This window comes from Vidua macroura, chromosome 19, assembly GCF_024509145.1.
Source record: "Vidua macroura isolate BioBank_ID:100142 chromosome 19, ASM2450914v1, whole genome shotgun sequence".
In the NCBI taxonomy this organism is placed as follows: Eukaryota; Metazoa; Chordata; class Aves; order Passeriformes; family Viduidae; genus Vidua; species Vidua macroura.
Genome location: NC_071589.1, coordinates 5,694,968 through 5,717,159, shown reverse-complemented (window position 1 = coordinate 5,717,159; position 22,192 = coordinate 5,694,968). Strand labels below are relative to the sequence as shown.

General features: G+C 44.2%; 1 protein-coding gene across 2 annotated transcripts in view; it reads left to right on the top strand.

Annotated features, from left to right (window-relative positions):
* The window catches only part of TMEM104 (transmembrane protein 104), a 43,805-nt gene that overhangs the window by 6,399 nt on the left and 15,214 nt on the right, over positions 1-22,192 (top strand). Inside the window, exons 6-9 of one of the 2 annotated variants that reach the window (XM_053994708.1) lie at positions 361-441; positions 4,698-4,797; positions 5,581-5,686; positions 21,986-22,079. In XM_053994708.1, the coding sequence (XP_053850683.1) occupies positions 361-441; positions 4,698-4,797; positions 5,581-5,686; positions 21,986-22,079 (381 nt within the window). Of the gene's footprint in view, positions 1-360; positions 442-4,697; positions 4,798-5,577; positions 5,687-21,985; positions 22,080-22,192 lie in introns of both variants that reach the window. The other variant, XM_053994707.1, reaches the window with a different exon arrangement.

Below are 22,192 nucleotides of genomic sequence, written 5' to 3'. Positions count from 1 at the left end.
GTATGAGGCCTCTTCTCTGCAGACAGTGTTCCAGTGGAACTCCTCTGTCCATTTCACCCTTACTTCCACATGCTATCGTCCCAAAGTCCTCAGCACTTGCAAGATAAGATGCATTGAGAATTCAGTTTGCCTTCTGCAGCCTGATAAAAGATCTTTTCCCTCTACATCACTAAGATGAGAACATTTTATTTTCTAAACAACTTAGACTAGCTTCAGCAGAGTAATTGGCCCAGTGACTCTGCAGCTGTGGAGTTTTACATACTGTCCTTCAAACTGCTACTAGAGGTTCCCAAGTACCCAGGTAATCTTAGGGCTTAGTGGAGGGACTGGTTGAAACACTTCTTGTTTTTTAACTTGCAGAGAGACGTAGCTCAGCCAATATCTTTGAAATCACTGAGAGGGTAGAAATGGGCCAGATGGCTTCCATGTTCTTCAATAAAGGTAAGTGATGAACATTTTCAAAAGTCCCTTTGGGTCCTCCTGCATGTTGTGTGTATGGCTGTTCTGTAAGTTTGCATGCTTCTCAGTGTGGGTTTGCATCCTAACTTTGTGATAATTCCACCCAGATGTGCTGTTCCTTCTCTCTGTGGACTGTATTCATCCTCCTGTGTGATGTTTCTGTAAAGTTTTTATGAGCCAGGTGGGCCAGAACCTGCTGTGGTGGGCATGGAACCACCAAAACAGTGCAGGTTATGGGAGCAGTGTCTTGTTAAAAGCAAGTGTAAGTCAGTGCTTTTTCTGACTGCAATTCACCTACCTCTGAACTGCATGTATCCTCTGTGATCTCCACTTTCTGAAGCAGTAGAGCACAGCTGTAATGTTTTCCAGTTGCATTTTGGTTGTAGCATTTGAGAATAAGACATTCAGGCTTTCCTGAGCCTTGTAGATAGCAGTCTGAAGGAGACTTCTGATAGGAGCTTCTAGGAACTGTCTGCAGCTGGGCAATTATCAAGAGATCTGGGACATGAACTGCTGAAGAGGTCCCTGCTGAGGATGTGATAGGCAGCTGGCTTGTCTTTTTGCTTTTAAATGTCTTTTGTATGCCAGGGAACAAACTTGTAACCCTGCTCTAATAAAGCCTCATCCATTGCTGCGTGTGATAGAAATGCAAACCACAGTGTTGAGGATTCTGAAACCTGTAAAGCAGAACAATGAAATGCTGTACAGAGCCAGAACATCATCAGACACCATGGCTGTGCAGTTTTGAGCCTGTCAGGCCCCATTTTTTGTGGAAAATGATGTTTTCCCTTGTTCGCTGGCCATTTTGCAAAGAGGTAATGGAAGGCTGGGTTTTTTTCCACTACATTACATCAGTGTATACCAGCACAAAGCTGTTGCCTCTGAAGGACAGCTGGGCTTAAGGAGTGAATATTCTTTGAACTTTTATTTTTTGCTTTTAAAGTTAATTGAAAAAAAAACTTCTTAATTTTCCTGCATGCCCCTTCTGGGATTTTGTAGATTTGAATCACTGAGGACTATCAAAATAATCCACCTTGGACTAGACTGCCACGTTTTTAGTCAGAGAAGTGAAGTGTATCAGAAACATCTTGTTCTTGGTCTTGGCTGTATCACTGAGTAGTTATGACCTAGGGCAAGTTTTCTTGCTTGTTTGCTTTGCTATGTGTAAAATATGGTTACACATCCCTGTCTCATGAGGCTCCTCTGAGGAGTAATATTTGAGAAATGCTTTAAGAACAATCATGTAACAGGGTTTATCTGTATTGCTGAGGATTGGGCTGTGGAGGGATGGGGATCACAGGAGCCAGAGTGTTCTCACCAAGTTTCAGGAGGCCCCTTGTTTGCATGTGCTTCATAGAGGAGCTGGAAAGGACCCCCAGGAGCCAGGCAGGTTCTGGGCCTCTCTGGTACTCAGCCAGTAGAGGGTGTTGGGAATATGTGTCCTCTCTCCATCAGCACTGATGTAGCTTCTGAGCAAAGTGAAATAAACTGCTTAGTACTCTTAAATCTTAATCCCTCTTCTTAATGTTGCTTTAGCCAGACTTATCTGATTTCTGTGTTAGGGATCCTCTCCAGGGTCTACTCAGCCCATCACAAAAGGGTGAATCTATCTGCAGGAAGGTGGCTGGAACAGCTACAGGCCATGGCACTTGTGACTTCCAGATGGGATGAGGTGCCCACAGCAAAGGACCTGGGGCAGCTGTAACTCATTTGCTGCTTTCCCTATGTCAGAGCTCAGCAGTGAGGCTCTATACCTGTCACTGATTCAGAGACACCCTCTGGCCTGTGAGTGGCTGCAGAGACAAACAGGTGAAGGACCTCCCTCTGCAGGAGGTGCTGAGGTGCTCCCTCCCCACAGCTGCACAGAAAGGTCTTCAGCAAAGGCAGCTGCTCAGTGACCACTTAGTGCTGAGAACCTGGGCCATACTGGGGAATTCCCAGCTCCAAGAACCAGCCTGTGAGGTTTCACAGCTGGCAAATGTCTGGATGTTTACAAAGTATGGATCAAAACCCAAGATGATGGAGGGCTTTACAGCCTCCAGAGGAAAGGCTGATGAAAGCTATGCAGTAGACCTCAAAACCCCTGATTTCTAGTGAGTTTTTTGCTCCTTTCCCTTGACTGATTTTTATTTTCAACAATCTGACAGGCAGTGAATCTGCAGTCCTAGAGGTAAGCTGGGGATAAATCTCAATTTCAGATTGTCTGCTTTCTTAAAGGGAGCTGACTTAGGTTTAGGCTGTGAAGAGACTGTGCTCTTTTGAAAGAGCTGGCTCTGAAAAACTACTTTTTTTCTTGATTTGATTTTTTTTGTTGTTTTTTAATATTAGGTGCTTTCTTCTGGGACTGAGCAGTCATTTATTGCAGTAATAGATTCTAGGCACATCTGTCACGCTGTTTCCTCACAGGAAGTCATTGCTTTTTTTTTCACCTCATTTTGTACCAAGTAATGAAAGTATTGATCAGGGAGGGTCAGCAGCAGTTTATAAAATAACTGATGCTAAAGTGTTCCTGTCTTAGAGCGGAGTGTCACCTCTGCTTCCTGCAGACAGAGAGGTCTGCATTGGAATGGTGGTGCTGCTGGGTACTGGCTGGTGCTGCTGTGGCTTAGCTGGTCATGTCAGCTTTATTTTGTGTGTGTGGGGCAGCTGAGTCCCAAGACCAGTCGCAGATGCCAAAATAGAATATCTGAGTCCGTCTAGTCCTCAGCTTTGTTTCTCTGCAGCTTATGTCCTATCTCAGATATTTTTTAAAACCTTCAACCCTTCTTAATGGGAAATTGGAAAGACTGGTAGGTAGTTTGTTGCTGTCTCCAGAACAGCACAGAGACTTCCTAACTGTGAAGACATCTTTAACAGAGCAAGAAAACAATGGGAGAACTATATAGAATGATCTGACAATTTCTGTAGTAAATCCATTTGTCTCCAGGAACAGCTCTAGAACAGTGATTTAGTGTGCTTACTGTACAGAAGCAGGGAAGCTGATACAGCCCCTTTCATGCTAAGCAGGCTCAGCATATGGAATAATTTATTTAAACAAAGGAGAATGCCTAATAATGTTTCCTGACATCCAGAGCTCCAGGGGCAGTATGACGGCAAAACATGGTAAAGCTTTGGGGCACCCAGGCACTGAATAAGTCTTTAGTCCCGCAGCAGTGTTGTCCTTTTTTGATAGTTGTCACAGTTGTGGGTGTGAGTTTACTCAAGCTACCCTGGGATTAAGCATCAGGTGGCATCACAACTTGAAAGTATGGGCAGGTTTCTTGAGCTGTTTTCCTTCAATGTCAACTTCCTAAATTAAATACATTTGAGGCTTTTATTCTGAAACTCATCTGACTCTGAAATAAAATATCTTGCAATTTGTTGGTGAGATTTATAGAGGCTTGCAAGAAGAGAATCCTGGAGTATCATCAAACATTTCTTTATCCCTTTAGATTTTACCTCTTCAAAGCGGTGTCTTCTTATGCCTCAGTAAGGCTGTTCCGTGCACCCAGTTAATTTGTGTAAGATTTTCTTTTAATCTCACAGGTGAAGGCAGGGCAAGCTTTAAATTAAAAATAATTAAAAAAAAAAAAAAACCAAACCAGAAAAAACTTATTCCCATAAAATGAGTAGGGGCAGGAACAGTGTATATGGTGGCATAAGGGTAAGTGGGATGCAGAAACAATTTTAAAGCTTTGCAGGATTGTACCTTGGCTCAAGTTTCTAGTGGTAGGGAATCTCCCAAAGCCAGCTCCATTTCAGCCCATTGGAATTTGAGCTCTGCAGGGCTAAATCCCTACAGGTCCATATTGTAAAGGTCCTGCAGGTTTGCAGTCAGAGGATTTGGAATCAGCAGAGCCTAGAAACATTCTCTCTGCATTTCACTTTGTCAGGCTGTGCTCACACTGAGTCTGAGAGCATCACCCGGATGTTTGCCTGTGGCTGTTCAGAGCTGACAGCTTCGTCTGGCAGGTGACTTATGTGAGACCTGTTGGTCTTGTCTGCAGGATGGGCTTGAACCAGAGGGTTTACTTAGTGTCAGTACCAGGTATTGAAGGAAGCAGAGTGGAGCTCTGAGACCCCTCATGGCCCATCAGTTCTTGTTCTATGGTAAGTTCCCTAAGCTTGGGTGGTTTGCTGCAGAAACTGTGGAGGCAAATGGTGATTTAAGATCTTAAAAATTTTGTATATGTGAAGTGCAGAGAACAAGAGTCTCTGTGAACTCTGCTGAATCTGGACAATATTTTCTTTTTCTGCAGTGGGTGTCAACCTCTTCTATTTCTGCATAATTATCTACCTCTATGGAGATCTGGCAATCTATGCAGCAGCGGTGCCAGTCTCCCTAATGCAGGTGACCTGGTAAGTGTGCTTACACCTGAGGGGCTGTGTGTTGCCAGGGAACAGGGCAGGCTTAGGGTTTGATGGGGTGATAAGTCTTACTAGGATCAACTGTACTTTCCAAAGCATGGGGTGGAGAAATGACTCAAGGACAGCTCATCTCTTGTGGGTGGGTGGTGAAGTTGTTTTGTATTCCCCACCTGAGTGCCTGCTGCCTGACTGCAAAGTAGCTGACCTGGTTCCAGACAAGTGCTCAGGTGTGAAGTATTTCCAGCTTCAGCACTTGCAGACATGAGACTTGTTGCTCCATAGTTTGATTGCAATATTCTGCAATATGTTGCCTTCTCTCTCTCTTTGGGTAAGAGTTGAGGGGTGTGATTCTTACTAAGCCTGAGGCCAGTGAGTGGTGACAGTACATGGACTTAGCTCTGGACTGGGAGTGGTGCCTTTCTCAAAGAAACATATAATAAGAAAGATTGGTTTGATCAAAACTGGGCTGGATTTGGACTTCAATCTTGAAAATGGAAAACCTCAGCAATCCATAAAAGATTTAGGCTCACCAGCTTGATGATTAAATGAGAAAACTTGCGAATAAGTGCAGGCAATCCAAGAATTTGTCTTTAAACCTCTGGTACTCAGTGACTCGCTGTGTTACACTGTCCAGAAAATGTAAAGAAGTGAGTGTGACCAGAGACAGAGAGAAGGATTGGCGTCTGCTCATTCTTCTTTCTTGAATGCAGGAGAGGGGAAGACATCTGCTAGGAGTTAATTATTCTCTTTTGTTTCTCCCTCCTTTCCCAGCAGTGTCACTGGCAACCATTCTTGCAGTGTTGGAGACAGCACAAAGTACAACGACACAGACAAGTGCTGGGGGCCAATTCGAAGGATTGATGCTTACAGGCTGTATCTGGTGAGCTTCTGGAATGGGGATAACCACTGTTGCCATTTAAACTCTGCTTCTAGTGCATAGGGAATTTTTTTCTTGTAGAAATAATGTAGTTCAAGTGAACAACAGAATATGAAACTTTTGGTTCAGTCTGACGTTTTTGACCAAATACCCACTCCCTATTCTTGGTGACATGGCTGTGTTTGAACTAGTTGGCCATCAGAATGATCCTTATGGTTTTGAATTTGAATTCTGTCCATCTTGGTGTTTAGTTTTATATTGCTTAAGCAGGTGAGATATTTTTGCCAAAGGCTGGGTTTTTCTTCACTGTTTTTTTCAGTGGCTGGCTAATTAATACTTGCTTGGAGGTAATTGTTGTCAAGATACTGAAGTATATTAAACTCACTTGAATGCTTTAGAATATAAAATACCCACAGTTGGAAGGGACTCACAAGGATCATTGAGGCCATTCTTTATGTGAATAAAATTGTTAATGCTGCAGGAGAATTTGCTACTTGAAAGACGATGGAAACAACCAGCTTAGACAACATCCAATGCTATACACTGCCTTAGTAATAGCTTTGTCTAGTTCAGGATTGTCTATTGCATCTAATGCTGTGCTGGGGTTCTGCTCTGAACCCAGGGTTTTTCCCAGAGGATGATGAACATGGCTTCTTTAGAGCCTGGGGAGTGCTGAGTGCTCGTATTTGGAGACAGATGTTGGTAGGGCAAAATGGGAGGAGGAAAGGATGCTAGTGCTCCATAGTGTGGCTTCTGTTAAGGGTCTTAGTGAGAATTTAAAGTAAAAGGAATGAGGGTGGCTACACGTGTGCAGAGAAATCCAGAGGTAATTTTTGAGTTAGTACATTATGGACATGCAGTGGAGCACATCCAGTGTCACAGCAAAAGTAAGAGCTGGGTCTCAGAAATATTAGTGAATGTCAAAATCTAGTTAATTATTTAAGAGAAATATTATTGCTTTATTGAATTCTGTCTTGGTCTGTTCCTTTAAAACTTCTAGAAGATTGAAGATTTCCTTCCTGAATTTCAATAACTCTTCCTGACCCAGCAGAAGGAGCTAGTCAGAAAAGGCAGGCATACATTAATTACTGCCTGTGTCTCTCACATATTATGTCTATAATTCATGACGATAATTGTTGTTAGGACTTGCAAAATTTAAAAAATCAAGACTGTGTAAGCATTAGGCTTGAAGTCTGTGTACATAACTCTCAGAGGAGCTTTTCCCTCTGCTTGTCTTGTGGATTTGGAGAATAAATATCTGCAAAGTCTTTGCTAGTGGTTAATCCTTTCCTGTTCTGTAACTGGGATGAGGCTTCAGTGTTGTTCTCTATGCCCTCTTAGGTGGAGGGCGAGATTATTTGTGGGAGAACAGACCAGTCTTTAGTGGGTTACTGGTGACAGTTCTCACAATCACTATTTTCAGGATACTTCTGGGTGTTAGCATTATCTCTAAGTTCTACTTTTCTGTTAAAAGTCTCTAATGCCTCTTACTGGGTGAGGATGGGAGTAAACTGGAACTTGTTCTGCCTCCAGATCTTCTGGTCCCATTCCCTGCTTGACCTGTGTGATATTCTCCAGAAAACAGAGAGGATGGTGACCTCTTTAGAGAGGGATAAGAGATGTAATCATTTATAAAACACTCACACCACAGTACTGACCCTGGTTTTGAGTTTGGGGTGCCTGCAAAGTGGCTATGCTGGTGAATATTTTTCACCTGCTGTCCTGGTTAATATTTTCCCCACTGTCCTGTTTGTAGTGTGGACAACTAGTGACCAGTTGAGCTCTTAAAATTTCTGAGAGAAATCTGGGGATGGGACAGCAGGGCAAGAAAGGCACTTGACTTCAAGCAAAAAAAATTAGTAGCAAACCATTGTAATTACCTCTACATATTTTGTACAAGCTTCTTGTGTATAGAAGTAGAGTTTTGAACATGCCAAAAAAGCTGAAATCTGCCTGTCTGAAGGGGAAAATGCAACATGAAGGAGGAGAGATGCATCAAGAGCACAGCTTCTCTTGGTCCCAGGGGATCATACCATAGAGAGCTATTCTCTTTTCTTAACTTTCTATTTTGAATTCATGCCTGATGGAATGATTCAGGTTCCACATTTCAGTGGACAAACAAGGTCTCTTTTTGCAAACAAGTTCCCCTGTGGCAAGGGGACAGATGGACGCTGTGATCCCAAAAGAAAGCAGCTGAGTTTTGGATCAGCCCTTTTGTCCTAGATGCCTGCCTCTAGTTTTCCTACCTTATCTTAGTACTGTACTTAGGTTTAAGTGACTTTTAGGAGGAAGATGTGTGGATGTAACTGAAACATCTTGCCTGTTCCAGTGAAGCAGTTCTCTGGAAGTAGTGTTATATTTCATACTCTGTGCATGACCCTACAGAAAACCTATTTTGGAGGAGAATAATCTATTTGAGGTTTTCTGGACAAATGGTGCCAATGGGAGCTGCTTTGCCAAGTCCCACCAGTCTGCCAAAGACCCGTGCTGCCTTCCTCCTGTCAACTTTTTCTCTCCCAACACTGTGTCTTCTTTTCGACAAAACCATTTCAAACATTGACTCTTCAAGCTAGGGATGGAGAGAGGAATAATGGCTGACATAAAAATCCTTTTTCACGCCTTATTGTCTGAAAAGGCTTCTGGAAACTGTCTCTGCTCTGACTACTGTGAATGGAAGCTGAAAACTATGTACATAATGAGAATATTTAGATAGATTAAATTCTTCTCTTGAGACTTGCTTGTCTGTGCAGCATCTTTATTGCTGCTCCAAGATTTCACACCTAAGTGTGTCTGCAGAGTCTTCAGAGATTGCTAGGCCCCTATTAACCTTTGTCTGAACAAATGGTTGTCTCGCTTCTTGTTTATAAATTGCTTTGGAAAATAAAAACTTGCAAAACAAATAAGTGCATGCAAGTGCAGGAAACATGTAAGTAGACTTTTGCTCCTGTCCCATCACCTGCTGCTAATATTTGCCTCCTTTTTGGGACCATAAAATACTTAGGAGGTTTGAAGGGTGAGCCTTGCTGTGCTGTTCCACTCCTGTGAGGGCAGCACCCTGCAGGACAAATTTTCCTCCAAGGAACATGTGTGTTGGGCAGCCCAGCGACCTTGTTTAAGGCAGGCAGTGATCACAGTTAAAGCAGATCGATGGCTTTCTATCTTTGCTTCAGACCTGTTACCACCCTGCCATGTCCTCAACAGCTGGAGTGACTGACTCCCAAGTCCCTTGGCTGTCTCTGGCAATGCTGAGGACAGGGTCACATTCTCTCAGTGCTGAATTCACACTTCATTGCAGCTGCTTTATCGTGCTCTCTGTAGGTTCCACTGGGCTGTGCTGGGGAGCTCGTGGGGAAGGGGCAGCAGATTTAAGTTTCAGATCTTTCATTGTAACACTTCCTTGTCTTTCTGTTGAAGTCATGTGTGAATGTGATATGATAGTCCCTGTTTCTAGAAAGCAGGTACTGAGATAAATAAGAGGTTAAATCCTGGGGATCACCAGCCATTCGGAGTGTTTGATCCAAACTGTGTTCATGACCTGGCAAACAATGCTTCTGTTCTGTACCAAGGCAGCCGTTGAGGCTGATGCCTCTACTCTGTTCTCAGCCCTCCTCTTCTGGCAGTCTTGGACATGGTGTCTTCCCATGATGGAAAGGAAATAGCTTAAATTCTCAAGGGGAGCCTCGTGCCTTTCAGAAGAGGCAGTGGCACAGGTACTCCTGGTAGCCTGGCTCCAGTAGCGCGTCAAAGCCACCAGGTGCATCTGTTCCGTCTGAGTCTCTGATGGTTTTTTTAGCTGATTGGGAAAGGGACGTGGCATCCGGTATCCGCTTGTGCCGGTTCACAGATGCTGCAGTATCGCAGGCAGCCCAGCGGGTGCAGGCCAGGCGAGGATGGGAGCGCAGATGGTTTAATGGAGATTATCCCAGTTGGAAACGTGCTTGTGCAGTGAATAAAATGAGCGGGCTCACAGGCGCTCGCTGTCCCTCTTCAGGAGGGGACAATGTCACCCCAGCCCAACACTCTGGTCGGTGACCAGAGCGGGGCTGGGCTGCAGCTGCAGGAGGCTGTGCAGGGGGGTGAAGGGGTGGTCTGAGGACACACGTGCTGTTGTACCAGTGCTCAGTACCGGCAGAACTTAATTGGCAAATGCAAAGGCTGAACTGATAAGGGTTGCTGTGGATCCCGTCAGCCTTGGTGCGGTGCTGCCTTCCTGGCTCGCTCCAGCTGCAGACTGGAGTGCTGGGCTTTGTGTGCCTGCTCCACATGCTCTGCTTCCCTCCAAGGCATTTCTCCTTCCTGGCTCTGCCTGTGCCCTGCTCTGGGTAAAGGTATCTCAGATTTTTGTTGTCAAAATAGATCTTTCCAAATGCATTGACCTGCACTGGGGCAGTTTTATCAGCTTGTTTGGTACACTATGCTCTTGTGGCCTCTCCGTCCATTGTTGGCTTCTGTTTGTTTCTCTTTTTTTTGATTGTTTTATATTTTGCCTCCCAGCAGTGATATGAGAGGAGCCCTCATGGCAGTACTTGAACATCCATGCTTGAGCTAAGCTGTCTGTTTCCAAGTGGGAGCTGGAGCAGCAGAGCTGGAGCAGTGCTGCAAGCAGAGTGCTTCTTCCAAGGGCACCTGGGCTTTCTCCACTGTTCCCTTTGCAGCAAGTGCTTTTCCTCTGCCCTGCCTTCCTCAGCTGTGCCCTGCAGCAACATTCGGTAATAAATGGGTCACAGCTGTCTCTTGGATATTTATTCTTACAGGTCTCAATGTCTAGAGACCTTAAGAACCTGTGGTGGGGAAGAAAGCTGCCTCAGTGGCAGGAGCTGGACCAGGGAGGGCTGATTTCACAGCGCATCAATCAAAAAGGTTTGGAGTGCTTGTCCTGGGCTCCCAGAGTGAGCCAGTAAAAAGGAAGGAAAGCTGGTGGAAGGTTATCCTGGTGGTGTGAAGTCATCATCTTGTTTAAATAAATTGCTTAAACTGTAGCATTGCTGTGTTCTAGGTTACTTCAGCTTGCAGTAAGGATGCAGCAGGACTGGGGCACCATTAGCTTGTCACCCTGCATATCCTATAAGTTATTCATGGTAAGACTTTCTTGCCAAAAATATTGCATTATATTCCTTACCACAAATGCTTTGATGTGGTTTACTATGATACTGATAGAAATAGAAATAAATGTACAAAAAAGGCAGCTGCTACTTCTATGCATAAAGGCAGTTCTGAAAGCCTTCAGAGTAAGAAAAAAGCTTTTCAAGAGTCCAGAATATTGTGCCATTTCTGTGTATACAGGCCACCTGAGTTTTGAAGCATTGCTGTGACACAAGAGGAATTAGTACTGCATTAAGTATCAATATCAGTAGGCCAAATTGTTATAGGTGCCCCTGAAATACAGCTTTGCTTGGCTAAAAGCCCTGACTCAGAGGCTGACTGGAGTCTTCTCATGCCTCTCGTGTACTCTGCTTCCAAAAAGTAAGGTCAGTTAAGTTGTTGCTTTGGTCAGAACTGGTTGAAGAGGGATGGGAGCCAAGTTCTGCTGAAATAAATGGTGTCTGGATGTGGGATGTGAAGGCAAGTCTCAGCTCTTTTTATTGTGCAACTAATAGGTTGAAATTGGCACACAGCCTTGTTAATATGGCATAAATCCTGCCTCCTTCATCCTGTTCTGTTCTTCTGTGGTCTCATCAATAAATCCTTTCAATTGCTTGCTCATCATATGCCTGTGACAGATAAACTGGCTCTATTGGGGGTTGCCACACTCCTTGTGTTTCCTAATGCAAAGGGATCTTCAGATAATAACTGGCCTTGTGAAAAAGAGGTTCCTCCTGAGCCATCAGGAGGAGAGGCAGATGAGTGTGGTGTTGTGGAAGTGAAATACAAACTTGTTGTGCCAGTGACCTAAGAGCTGGAGTTCATCTTTTGATGGGTGATTTTTCTTGCTTCCTTGTAACTGATGGCATTTTGAGTAAAAGAAATACCAGCCACAAGGCAAACACTGGGTGAGAGAATTGGCCTTTGGGACCAGACTGAAGCAACTGCAAGACCACACTTTGAAGTAACTAACGTTAATGGATTAGCTTGTCTCTCTTCACTGGAAAATCAATAGTGCAGGGGACTGGAATGTGTTTTCTGTACAGAGCTGTCTGTTCACTTCACAATGAGAAGTGGGTTTTTCCTAAGTGGAGCTTGGGTTGTGCTTGTCACTTGTATGCTGAGCTTTTCCAAAGGACCAATTATGTCCCTCTGGTGCCTCCAGCAGGCTGGCAAGGGCTGTCTGGAAGGGAACGGTGCTGTGGTGCTGCTTGAATGCATGGCCAGGTGTGCTGCGGGTGCTACCAAGGCCTTCAGAGAAGCAAGGTGCAAGAGATGCAGAGATAGAATGGGCAGAGGCCATCAGTGAGCTCAGACACTCTTGGCTTCCCCAAGGAAGAATATCCTGTACACTTTAGTGCTTGGTTTGACTTAGGTGGTGTTGGATGGTGATCATGAACCTTGGAAACAAACCAACTAAACAGACTAGGTGAAGCAGTGGCTTTACATAGATCTGTGTTTGCTTTTCTGTACATTCTGCAGTTGGGAGTTCACCAGAGGTGATGTTGGGCTCAAACCACAGCCCTGCTGCGCAGCACAGCCACCTTGCCAAGGCTGAGAGGCCGTGCTGCTGCCTTCCCTGAATAAAGCTGTCCTTTGGAGTCAGTTCACTTGGGCAGCAAGGCACCAAAGCTGACACTGTTCTCTCCTGATACTGGAGACCAATCTCTCCTGAATAGGGCAGGTGTCAGAACTAATATATGTGATCACCCACTCCCTACAGGGAGTGGTAAAGGTTTAAAAAGGGCCTTTTAAAATTCCTTTCTTGGACTAGGCTGTTCCAGCAAAGCCACAAATCTTATGTTTTCAGAACATTGGTAGAAAATAAGTAATAAATAGATTTCTGTGCGGTGTTACTTTTTGCAGTGATTGTGACAGCATCCTAGGAACCAGAGCTGGAGAAGATCTGTTAAGTCAGTTAAACAATCCTCTGGGAAATGCAATATAAGCCTTTTTCTTAACAGCATATTTTACAGTATTCTGTTTGGTGCTTTAGCACCAGCTTTGTTTTTAAACAGAGGTCTGACCTTGCTGCCTGCCTGATTCACATAATTGTTTTCATCTAGTAAGACAGCAGTCTTGATCTCTCATCCCCTGAAATTACCATTAATTCTTTAATAATACAGGCAGAAAGTATCAGGACTGCAGAACTGTGCAGTTCTGCTGCTATGAACATTATCTGCTGTAGAGGAAAGCTCTGGGCAGACCCATGTATCTTTTTACTCCTAAATAAGTCTGCAACTTAATGCCATCCTAAATTGCACTGCATGTCTGAGATCACTAATGCTCTTGTCCAAAAATGTGGATTTTTGGACTACATCAGCAAATCCCACACGTAGCTCATGCTTCTGTAAGCAGGACTATAAATACAAATAATGCAGCTGGGATTTATCTTGTAAGTTGAAGTCGGTATAATGCTCTGGGGCAGAGCTGTTCTCCCAAGCCTGTTGCACCTGTTTGGTGTGCACTGTGCAGGGAGGAAGGCTGGAAGTGAACAGACACCCCACTAGCCCTGGGCAGCAAGGCTTTATCTCTTCCTTTGTGCTAAGTAGTTTTAAAGTGAGAGACTTTCCTTCCCTTCAGGCAACTCCTGCATGACACAGTGGGCAGGATGATGCTGCCCCTGAAGCTATATCCTCCAGGCAGCTGGAGAGTCCTGAGAAACTCAACTGAGAAGTTTGTAGGGGAGAAAAGTAAAGAGGACAAATAAAGAGGCCAACACCAAAGAGTGTTGGTGTTGTGGCAGACAAGGGCTTAGTGGCCGTCAGGAACATTCATCCTTGCTGAACCCAAGTACCTCTTAACCCTGGCAGCTTGTAGCTTGATATGTTTGCAGGGCCCTCTGTGCATCCGTGTCATGCTGGTCCACATCTCCCTTGCTTTGTGCTGTCTAACCCAGGGGCTTTTGTAGTCAATATAAATATTATTGTAGTTGCCAATGCCCTGCCGGGAGAGGCTACAAATATGCAGGAATTTGGGGTTGTATTTGTGTATAAAGATGATGCCCTTGCATTTACTTGGAATAAACTCATTAATCTCTCATACCATGGTAATGAATTGAGGAGGCAGAGAACAACTCCTCAAGGTCACTCAGTGTTAGGAAGGAGGAAAGCTCCACTTTCATATGCTATGGGAGATAAGAGCAAGCTAGTGGTGGGGGGTACAGCCAAATTTGGCTCTGCACCTCCTCTGCTGTCCTTCAAAGTATCACAACCCAAGCATTCAGCTCTCCTGCATCTATCCACTTTGCTGCTTCCCTCCTGCTTGTTCAGATGCAATTAGGTGATGCAGAATAAGGGGGAGCCAGGGGTCAAGGAGGCGGTAAAATGATTACAAGATGCTGCAAACGGTTGTGCCATAAATACTCCAATGATGAAAAATTAGATGCCAGTCACCTCGGGGTTATTGCTGGCCTCTATCTCTCTCTTGTTGTGAAAAATGATAATGGAAGTGTATTTACCCCAGAGAGTGTAAGCTTGCTGCTGGCTGTGATCCTGCACACCCCAGGTATGCCAGGAACAGAATCCTTGCACCTAATGGCTTTCTGAGAGCACTTTGTGCCTGAATTCCTTCAAATTAAGTGGAGAAAGAATTGGTATTTCAGGGTGTTCCTTCCAAAGTGGAAAGTTCCTGGTGCTCAGAGATTGACCAGCTTCAGAAACAGGCTGTGGCCCTGAGTAAGGATAGGGAGAAGAAAGGAGAGCAGCACCCTTGCTGTCCATGTGCTGCTTCTGCCTTGGCCTCCCAGAGCTGCATATGGAGGCTGCCCAGTTCACAGCTGGTTTTTGGTGTGTTGGATGACCAGCAAGATCAGAGCTTAAGGAGCTGGGATGACTACATCTTTTTACTGGGTGGACAGTTAGAATCAAGTGCTGGTGCTGGGCTAGAGCCTTTGAAAATCTCTAGATAGTATTCAGATCCACTGAAGTTGGTATCCTTGGGGATACAAGCACTTCTTTTCATCCCTTGCAGAAGGTCTTCCATTTTGGAAGAGTCATAAGGATCACTGTGGCACAGGAACTGTGGGAGGCAGCATCCAGCTTAAAGGGTACTGTGGGTGAAAGGCATCTTTGCTTCACTGGCAAAAACCAGCCAGCAGCAACCAAGGTCTTAATTCCTGGAGGATACCTCCTCCCTGCCTGAAGGAACTGGGGAAGAAGGTGAGGGCTCCTCAGTGCCAGGAATATGCCTGATGTGAGTTATGATTACAGAGCTCTGCCAGGTGTCCCGAGAGCAGCACGTTAATTACTGGAGCTGCTGTGGCAGCTGTACCCAAAGCATAACTGCCCTTGTTTCTTCAGCTATAAATATTCCCTGTGGATTGTCTGGTGGCTGTGGCCTCCCTCCATTGTGACTTCCTGACTCTGCAGGGGATCTGGAGGTTAAAATCCCTCTTGCCTCTCAACTTCTTTGAGCAGTCCTTGTTCTGTGGCTGGTTTATCTCTTTTCAACCAGCTTTGAGCTTCATAACAGCTTGTCTGCTGATAACTTACTGCCTATCGGCACGACTCCTGCTACAGCCCTGCCTCTAGCCTTGAGAGGCTGTGGATTTTCAGCTTTTTTTTTTTTTTTTTTTCTTAGCTCTCTAAAAAGCTTCTTCCTGAACAATCAGACTCTTTCCATGTATTTATATTTGTACTGTCTGCTGCAAGGGGTAAAGCTTTACCAGGGAAAGCTTGGATCACTGCCCTTGCTGATGGGCCATCTGGTTCTGTAGCTTGAGATATGAGCTCATGTAGGACAGAAATATGGCCTTGTCACCCTAGTGAAGGGGACAAGAGATGGCAGAGGGAACACCACACTCAAGATACTTTTCCCTTAAGGTGTTTTAGCTGAAAGGCCCTGGGGCCCTGGCAGGAGTAACTGGAGCCCACCTTGGGGTAGCACTGCAGTAGCCACAACTTGAAGTGGGCACAGAGGAGCTTGCAGAGGCTGGAGGTGTGTGCTTGTGGGAGATGCAGGTGGGTCTGAAATGCCATGAAGCTGTTTTCTTTAAGAGTTCCAAACAAGAGTGGGGAAAGCACCATGCATTTAACATTTCTCTCCAAAGTTAGCCCTAAAAATTCCCTGAGGATGTGAACAGAACACCGGTTCCTAAGGAATTACTAAAGGTGATAGGTCTGGTTCAGCTTTCCAACCAGGAATAAAACCTCTGACCTGTGCCCATGCCAATAAATGCAGTTTTGCTTTTTGGACTTCTTTTTTTCCTACATGTGACACATTCCAGTGGAAAGCACCTGAGGTGGAACAGAGTATTCCAGTTCCCTGACATCTTGTTTGCTCTCTGTACTTGCATAGTCTGGTTTTGTTGGATTGTTTCATCTGTCCCTTCTAGTGCTCATCTGAGTTGTGAAATAGCTCTGAGCTCAGGGATGTCTTGCAGAAGCAGAGTGAGTGTCAGAGTTTCCTCTTCTGACAGCATGTAAGAAATGTCTGTTTTTTCCTGCCATACTCGAGGAGACTTTCCTTGCATCTGAGCACTGAATCGAGCAAAGCTTCCTTTGGGAAGTGCTCGTCCAGTCAAGCCTGTGTCTTATTGGTGTCAAGCTTTGCTGTGGAAATGTTATGTACCCACAGTCCAGTATCAAGCACTCAACCCTTGGCTGCCCTGCAGAAGTGTCAAAGTCTACCAAGGAGAGTGATCCATTTTATTAAACCAGTTACTTTTTAATGAGATCTTATCTTACCCCTCTTTAGAGTAGTGTTATTTGCTGTGCTGTCTTGCGGGGCAGCAGTACCATTGCTCATCAGGTGTGAAATCTAAACATCAGTATCTGCAGAGATGGAGCTTGATACTATCCTAAAGTGAAGTTTGTCTGGGATGTTGTCACTTCTGTCAAAGGGAAGCAAGAACTCCAAGGAATGATATGGTTTGAGGTGTGTTGTAGGTTTGAATGAGGGTGTAAAAAGCAGGGAGGAGGAAAGGAAAAGGTAGGGTGGCTGGGGGCCCAAAGGGAGATGGATATCTGAGGAGTGAGCACTACAACACCTCTTTTCCATCTTCTCATTAAAACTGAGGGATCATTGCTCTGTTACTTGAAACTTAGTAACTTCTCATTGGTATGATAGCCCTGTGCTGTACAAATGATTTTATTCAAAAAGTCTTGCACTTTTTGCGCTGCTTCTGGCACATTTGCTGCATTTAACAAACATGGTCTCACTTTGCTCAGGTACATACCCTGCTTCCTTGCCATCTTTCTGAAAGTTTCAAGGCTCTGAATCAATAAGAAGCAATAGCTATTCTTTTTAATTCTCTACTTGGCAAGCACCAAAACCAGATAAAATTCTTACAGATGAGTTTGTGTAGCATGAAAACAAGCAAGTTCTGATGACAGTTATGAATGAGGCTGGTTTTTCAGATGGTCCTCTTGCAAATGTATGCAGGCACTAGCCATAATGCTGTAACTACTGTATCTAATACATGAATCAGCTGCGTTTTGGATGCTAATTGTGCTTCCTGAGCTGTATTGGCTGCTGCTGTAAAAGCCACATGCTGAGCAGCAGATGAAAGCTATTGAACTGAACTGGTTCAGAGTGATAGATGGACCCTTCAGGTCAATAAAGAACCCATTTGGTCAAACAGCCCTCTGACTGGCTTAAAGCATGTTTGTATGGTCTGAAAGACTCCTGGCATTAGCTGGCTGGCCATCACTTAGTGGTTGAGAACTGTCTTGGTGGTCCTCTTGGCTGCAACTAAGCTGATAAAAACCAATCAGATGTCCTATTAACACTTGATCTTACTCTTGCTCTTAGAAGATAATCCAATAAACAATGTTATGTAACCAAGTTTTAACATAAGAGCTTTAATAAAATATTCTTTTAGAAATATATAAATATATATAAAAATATATTCCAGGCAATGGTAAGCCGTAGTTAGTTCCCCTGTGGCAAGAAGACTCGAGTTGACCAGCCTGCTTTTTCATTTTGAAATACTGAGAGCTGACAGGTGCAGAGGCTGGGAAAGTGGTATCAGCTGAGTTGCCAGCTCAGGGAAGATCCCAGACCTTGGTGCCTGTGTTACTGTGGCTTGGCTTGGTGGGAGGAATGCATTTGAAGACCCTCCCAGGGGTTGAGCAAGCGGGTGTGCTGCTTGTGTTCCTACTAGCCTGCAGGGAAGAGTGTAATTCAGGATGACAAACTGCACAAACTGCTGTTCTTCTACCCTCTGGTAGAAGAGGGTAGAGGAGAGAAACCCTACTGGTTTCTCTCTTTTTTTTTTTTTTTTTTTTTTTTTTTTTTTTTTTTTTTTGACTGGGAATGTCAGTAAAAGCAACAAAAACACAGTCTTTTTTTAGTCCTTAGTGTGCTGAATTTTCATGCTGTTTTTTAGCATGAGAAAGGAAGAAAAAATAAAGAATTTTGCAATATTCCACATACCCTCCACTATGAGCCTGGTGATTTACCTGACCTTTCCCATTTAATGGAGGAGCTTGGAGGGAAATAAGGGAATCATTCCTAATAGCCAGCCCAGTGCAAAAGAACTGTAACGGTTTCTGTCTGCCATCCTGTGAATTTAGACAGCATTTAATAGATTCAGTTCTCCTCCTTAGCTGAAGGAAACATTCCTTTACCTTGTTTCAGTTTAGAAATTAATCAGCCCCCTATGCCTGCTTGTTTCTAATAAACCACTTCACTAGCAGAAAAATCTTAATCAAAGTAGACTATGCCCATTCTGCCTTGGGTGGGTTTATTTGCTGAATCTTAGGAAGAGAATGATAAACTCCTAGAAAATACCTCAGTTGACTCGAGGTGAACTGGAAAATTTGGGAGGGTTTTTCTCATGTGCCAGGGCTCTGCATATTTGACTTCTGACAGGGCTGACTGTTACAGTTTTCTGTGTAGGTTTTAGATTGTTTGAATTACATGTGTAATGAAGTACTTTGTGAATTATTTCCCTCTGGGAGAGTCTGGACTTTGGAAAATATCAGATAGAAAGTTTGGGTATATGTCTGAGGTGCTTATTTGGGCTTAGTTTTTCCTTAGGGAGAAGTTATGAAACTAATTAACTGAGTTGGAAGATGATTGAGGTGTCTAGCGCAGAGAGGTAGAGGAAGCAGACACCCTCCTGCTAAGCACTTTGTCTCTTCTCATCCTTTTGGGGATGTGGTTTTAAATAGAGTTCCAACCTTGATGGTTGATGAAATGAGATTAGCTCTAATCCAGGGACTGAGTCCTTGTCTTCATGTCCTGGTTGTTGGTGAGAAACTGGCCCCTTTTTCCTGCCCTGTGCTCAATCCTGTTAAGCTGCATGCAGTTTCACTTCAAAATGATGTTGATCTGGATCTTTAATGTCCAGTTCTGCTCAGGCTTTCTGCTTCCAAGCAGTCCAGTGTGTTCTGTAGCTTCCCTTCCTAACAGTAGTTGGCACAAATTCCTGCAAAGCAAGGCAACCTCATATCATTGCAGGCTTTAGCATTGTTTGTATTGATCCATGGATATTCATCTTGGATCACTAATGGGTGTCAAGTGAAGAAGGTAATAAATTTCTATTGCACTAGAATTAATCGCTCACTTGGCTCTTTTGGACCAGGATCTTGTTAAGAACAGAAGACACCGATCATCCTAAAGGATGGGGGGGACATTCAACCATTCAAGCACAACTTGTATCTCTTCCCCGTGAGTTAAGCAGTAATGGCCAGAGAGAAGGAGAGTTTAAAACCTTGCTGAATGGATTTGGTTATTTAAGGTGCTCTGCAAAAAGTGAAGAACACCCAGGTTGTTCCAGTACCTGAGGATGCTTTTCAGCAGCTGAGCCCCAAATCCACCTTGACATGTCTCCTTTCCTCGGTGAGTGAGACAAATCTGGGTTTCAGACCTGGCTGCTTTGGTGCTTGGTGATTTTGTGTCAGTCCTTGCTATGGTTTGAGGGACTGTTTTGCCAATTGGTTCTGGATCATTCTCGTTTGCAGCAGACGCCTGTTCCTTAATTATCATATCCTTAGTCCGTCTCTCTGTGTTCAGCGCTTTCTGACGCAGAAGCTATAAACTGATTTGAGGGGAGGCTGTGTAGAGCAGTGTGGGGAGAGAAGGTTGAAAGAGATTGGTCCCAAACTCAAGAATACTTGTCAATAAGACAGTTGGTGTCAACTTTTGTTTGCTTTGGGCCCTTGCCCTACATCACTTTTTAGTCAAAGTTTTCTTTAGTCTTTTGGGGTTTGTGCATTGCTCTAAGATGGAGTGGCAGTCCCTAGTGGGCAGGTATTGTGGTTTAACATAACTTGGTTTTTTATTTAAAGAGAAAATAGTGGAGTTAAGGTCTCAATTAGAATAAATGAACAAGAGGGAGAAGAGTAAAAAAAAGATTTGTAACTGACTGGTTTGCTTCTATGTTAAAACCTCAAGTCCCATAACTGTTAAACCTGATTTGGCTCTTAGTTTTGCCAGTTATGCCTGTGGCATTGTATTCTGTGTGATTTCAGCATTTCATCCAACAGCCATCAGTTGCTTCACAAATCTGAATTCTGTGCATGCTTCCTGTCCTTTTTTTTTTTTTTTTTAATCTGAGCAGTAAAAGCAAGACTTGGTGTAAGCAATGTTCTTGGATCAGAATATATCCCCACCAACCAACATGTCAAACTGAGGGTTCTCTCCCCTGCTCCCCTTCTGGGTTTACTTCCATCACCTGAGAATACTTGTGATGTGAAGCATTTCGAATTTGCCTTGCAGATATTCTGAAACTGTCTCAAGAAAGGTTTCTTGGGGTTGTGCTAGTCTTAAAATAGCTTGGATTCTTTTCTGTCCTGACTCTGTTGGGGTTGACAGAGACCTTGAGGCTTGGCAGACCTGCCCCTCTGAGTCCCAGTTCTTCACTTCTGGTGACACTTTTCTTGAACTGCTTTAAGAAGTCATGGAAAAGAGCAGTGTGTAAATATTAATGTTGAATATTTGTCTTTAAAAATCTCTTTGGGATGATCTACAAACCTGTGCTGTGGCTTTCTAAGTACTGCCTGCTTACAGCATTTGGGCCTGTTAGTGTATTGCTAGCTGGTGCCATCCCATGGAGGACAGGCAGGGCTCTCTTCTCTTAACACCCATTTTGTCTCCCTCTTATAAGTAGCTTCTCTCAATCTCAATGTTCAGACTGCAGCCAGGGTCTGTTTCTTCTTGCAGTGAACACTTTTCTCTCTGGGGTAGGTAAGACTTGAGTGCTGCTTTGAGCAGAGGTGATGGTGCTGCACAGGACAGGACATGTCACCTCTGGGCATGGGCTGATAGCATGATTGCCTTGTGCGCTCTAGGAGGTGCTAGAAGAAACTCTCATGGGAAGCTGTATAGTCCACATTCCTAGGATGGATCATTGTTGGATGTATTTTGCAGCCTAGCTGGAAGAGATGCAGCAGACTGGTGCTGCAGTGTACCCAAATTTAATTCTCCCCATCCCTGAAAGTCTTCAAGGCCAAATTGGACAGGGCTTTAAGCAACCTGGTCTAGAGGAAGGTCTCTCCCCATGGCAGGGGGTTGGAACAAGATCGTCTTCAAGGTCCCTTTCAACCCAAAGCATTCTGTGATTCTATGAAACACTGGTCTCTTAATAGATGTCCAAGAAGGCAGTGAGGAAGTTCTTCATGGAAGAACCTTTACTTTCCACACTGAATTAAGTTCTCTGAGTATATCTTTGATGACTTTTCCCCTCATTTTGCACAGGTTTTTACCTTCCAAGAGCTGACTGTTACACTGTAGCTTTCCACTATCTGTTTTTATGTGTATAAAAAACCCTGTATGTTTTACACAGGTGACTTAAAGCATGGGGGGGGAAAAGCTCCAGGCAGACTTGGCTTCATTGATGTTGAGCCTGGGATACCCTGAAGCCACCCCATCAATGCTAATGGAAGTAGACTGGTGAGGGCTATTCCTATTCATACCTAAACTGAGCATGTACTTGGGCAAAGAGGCCACAGTTTAATATTTAATGTTCTGTAAGGCTGTACTGAGAGCTTTTACTGAAATGTGTCAGTAAAGGGTAGCAGTGATAGCAAATGGCTGAGAGCCAAGAGGATCCTGAGCTCTACTTCTGCCCAAGGCATTTTCTGTGATGCCCAACAGCTTACTTGACCGCCTGTGTCTCAGCCAACGTAGCTGTAAAATTAAGAACAAAGCTTCATGACAAACAGACATGTCTGGAGGTGAACTTTCAATGCAAGCTTTGCTCTTCTGATAAATTCATCTTGCTGGCAGAATTTCTGATTTTTAATCTAATGTGTGATTTTGTTGTCCTTCCAGGCAGCGTTCACGCTCCTCCTGGGTCCTTTCACCTTCTTCAATGTGCAGAAGACTAAGTATCTTCAAATCATAACGTCCCTCATGAGATGGATAGGTGAGTCTTGGCAGAGGCTCGGCCATCTCTTTACCATTGATGGAACCCGAATCACGCAACTGACGCTTCTCTTTGGCAAGATCTTCTTGTTTGGAAGCAAGTGCTTGTCAAAA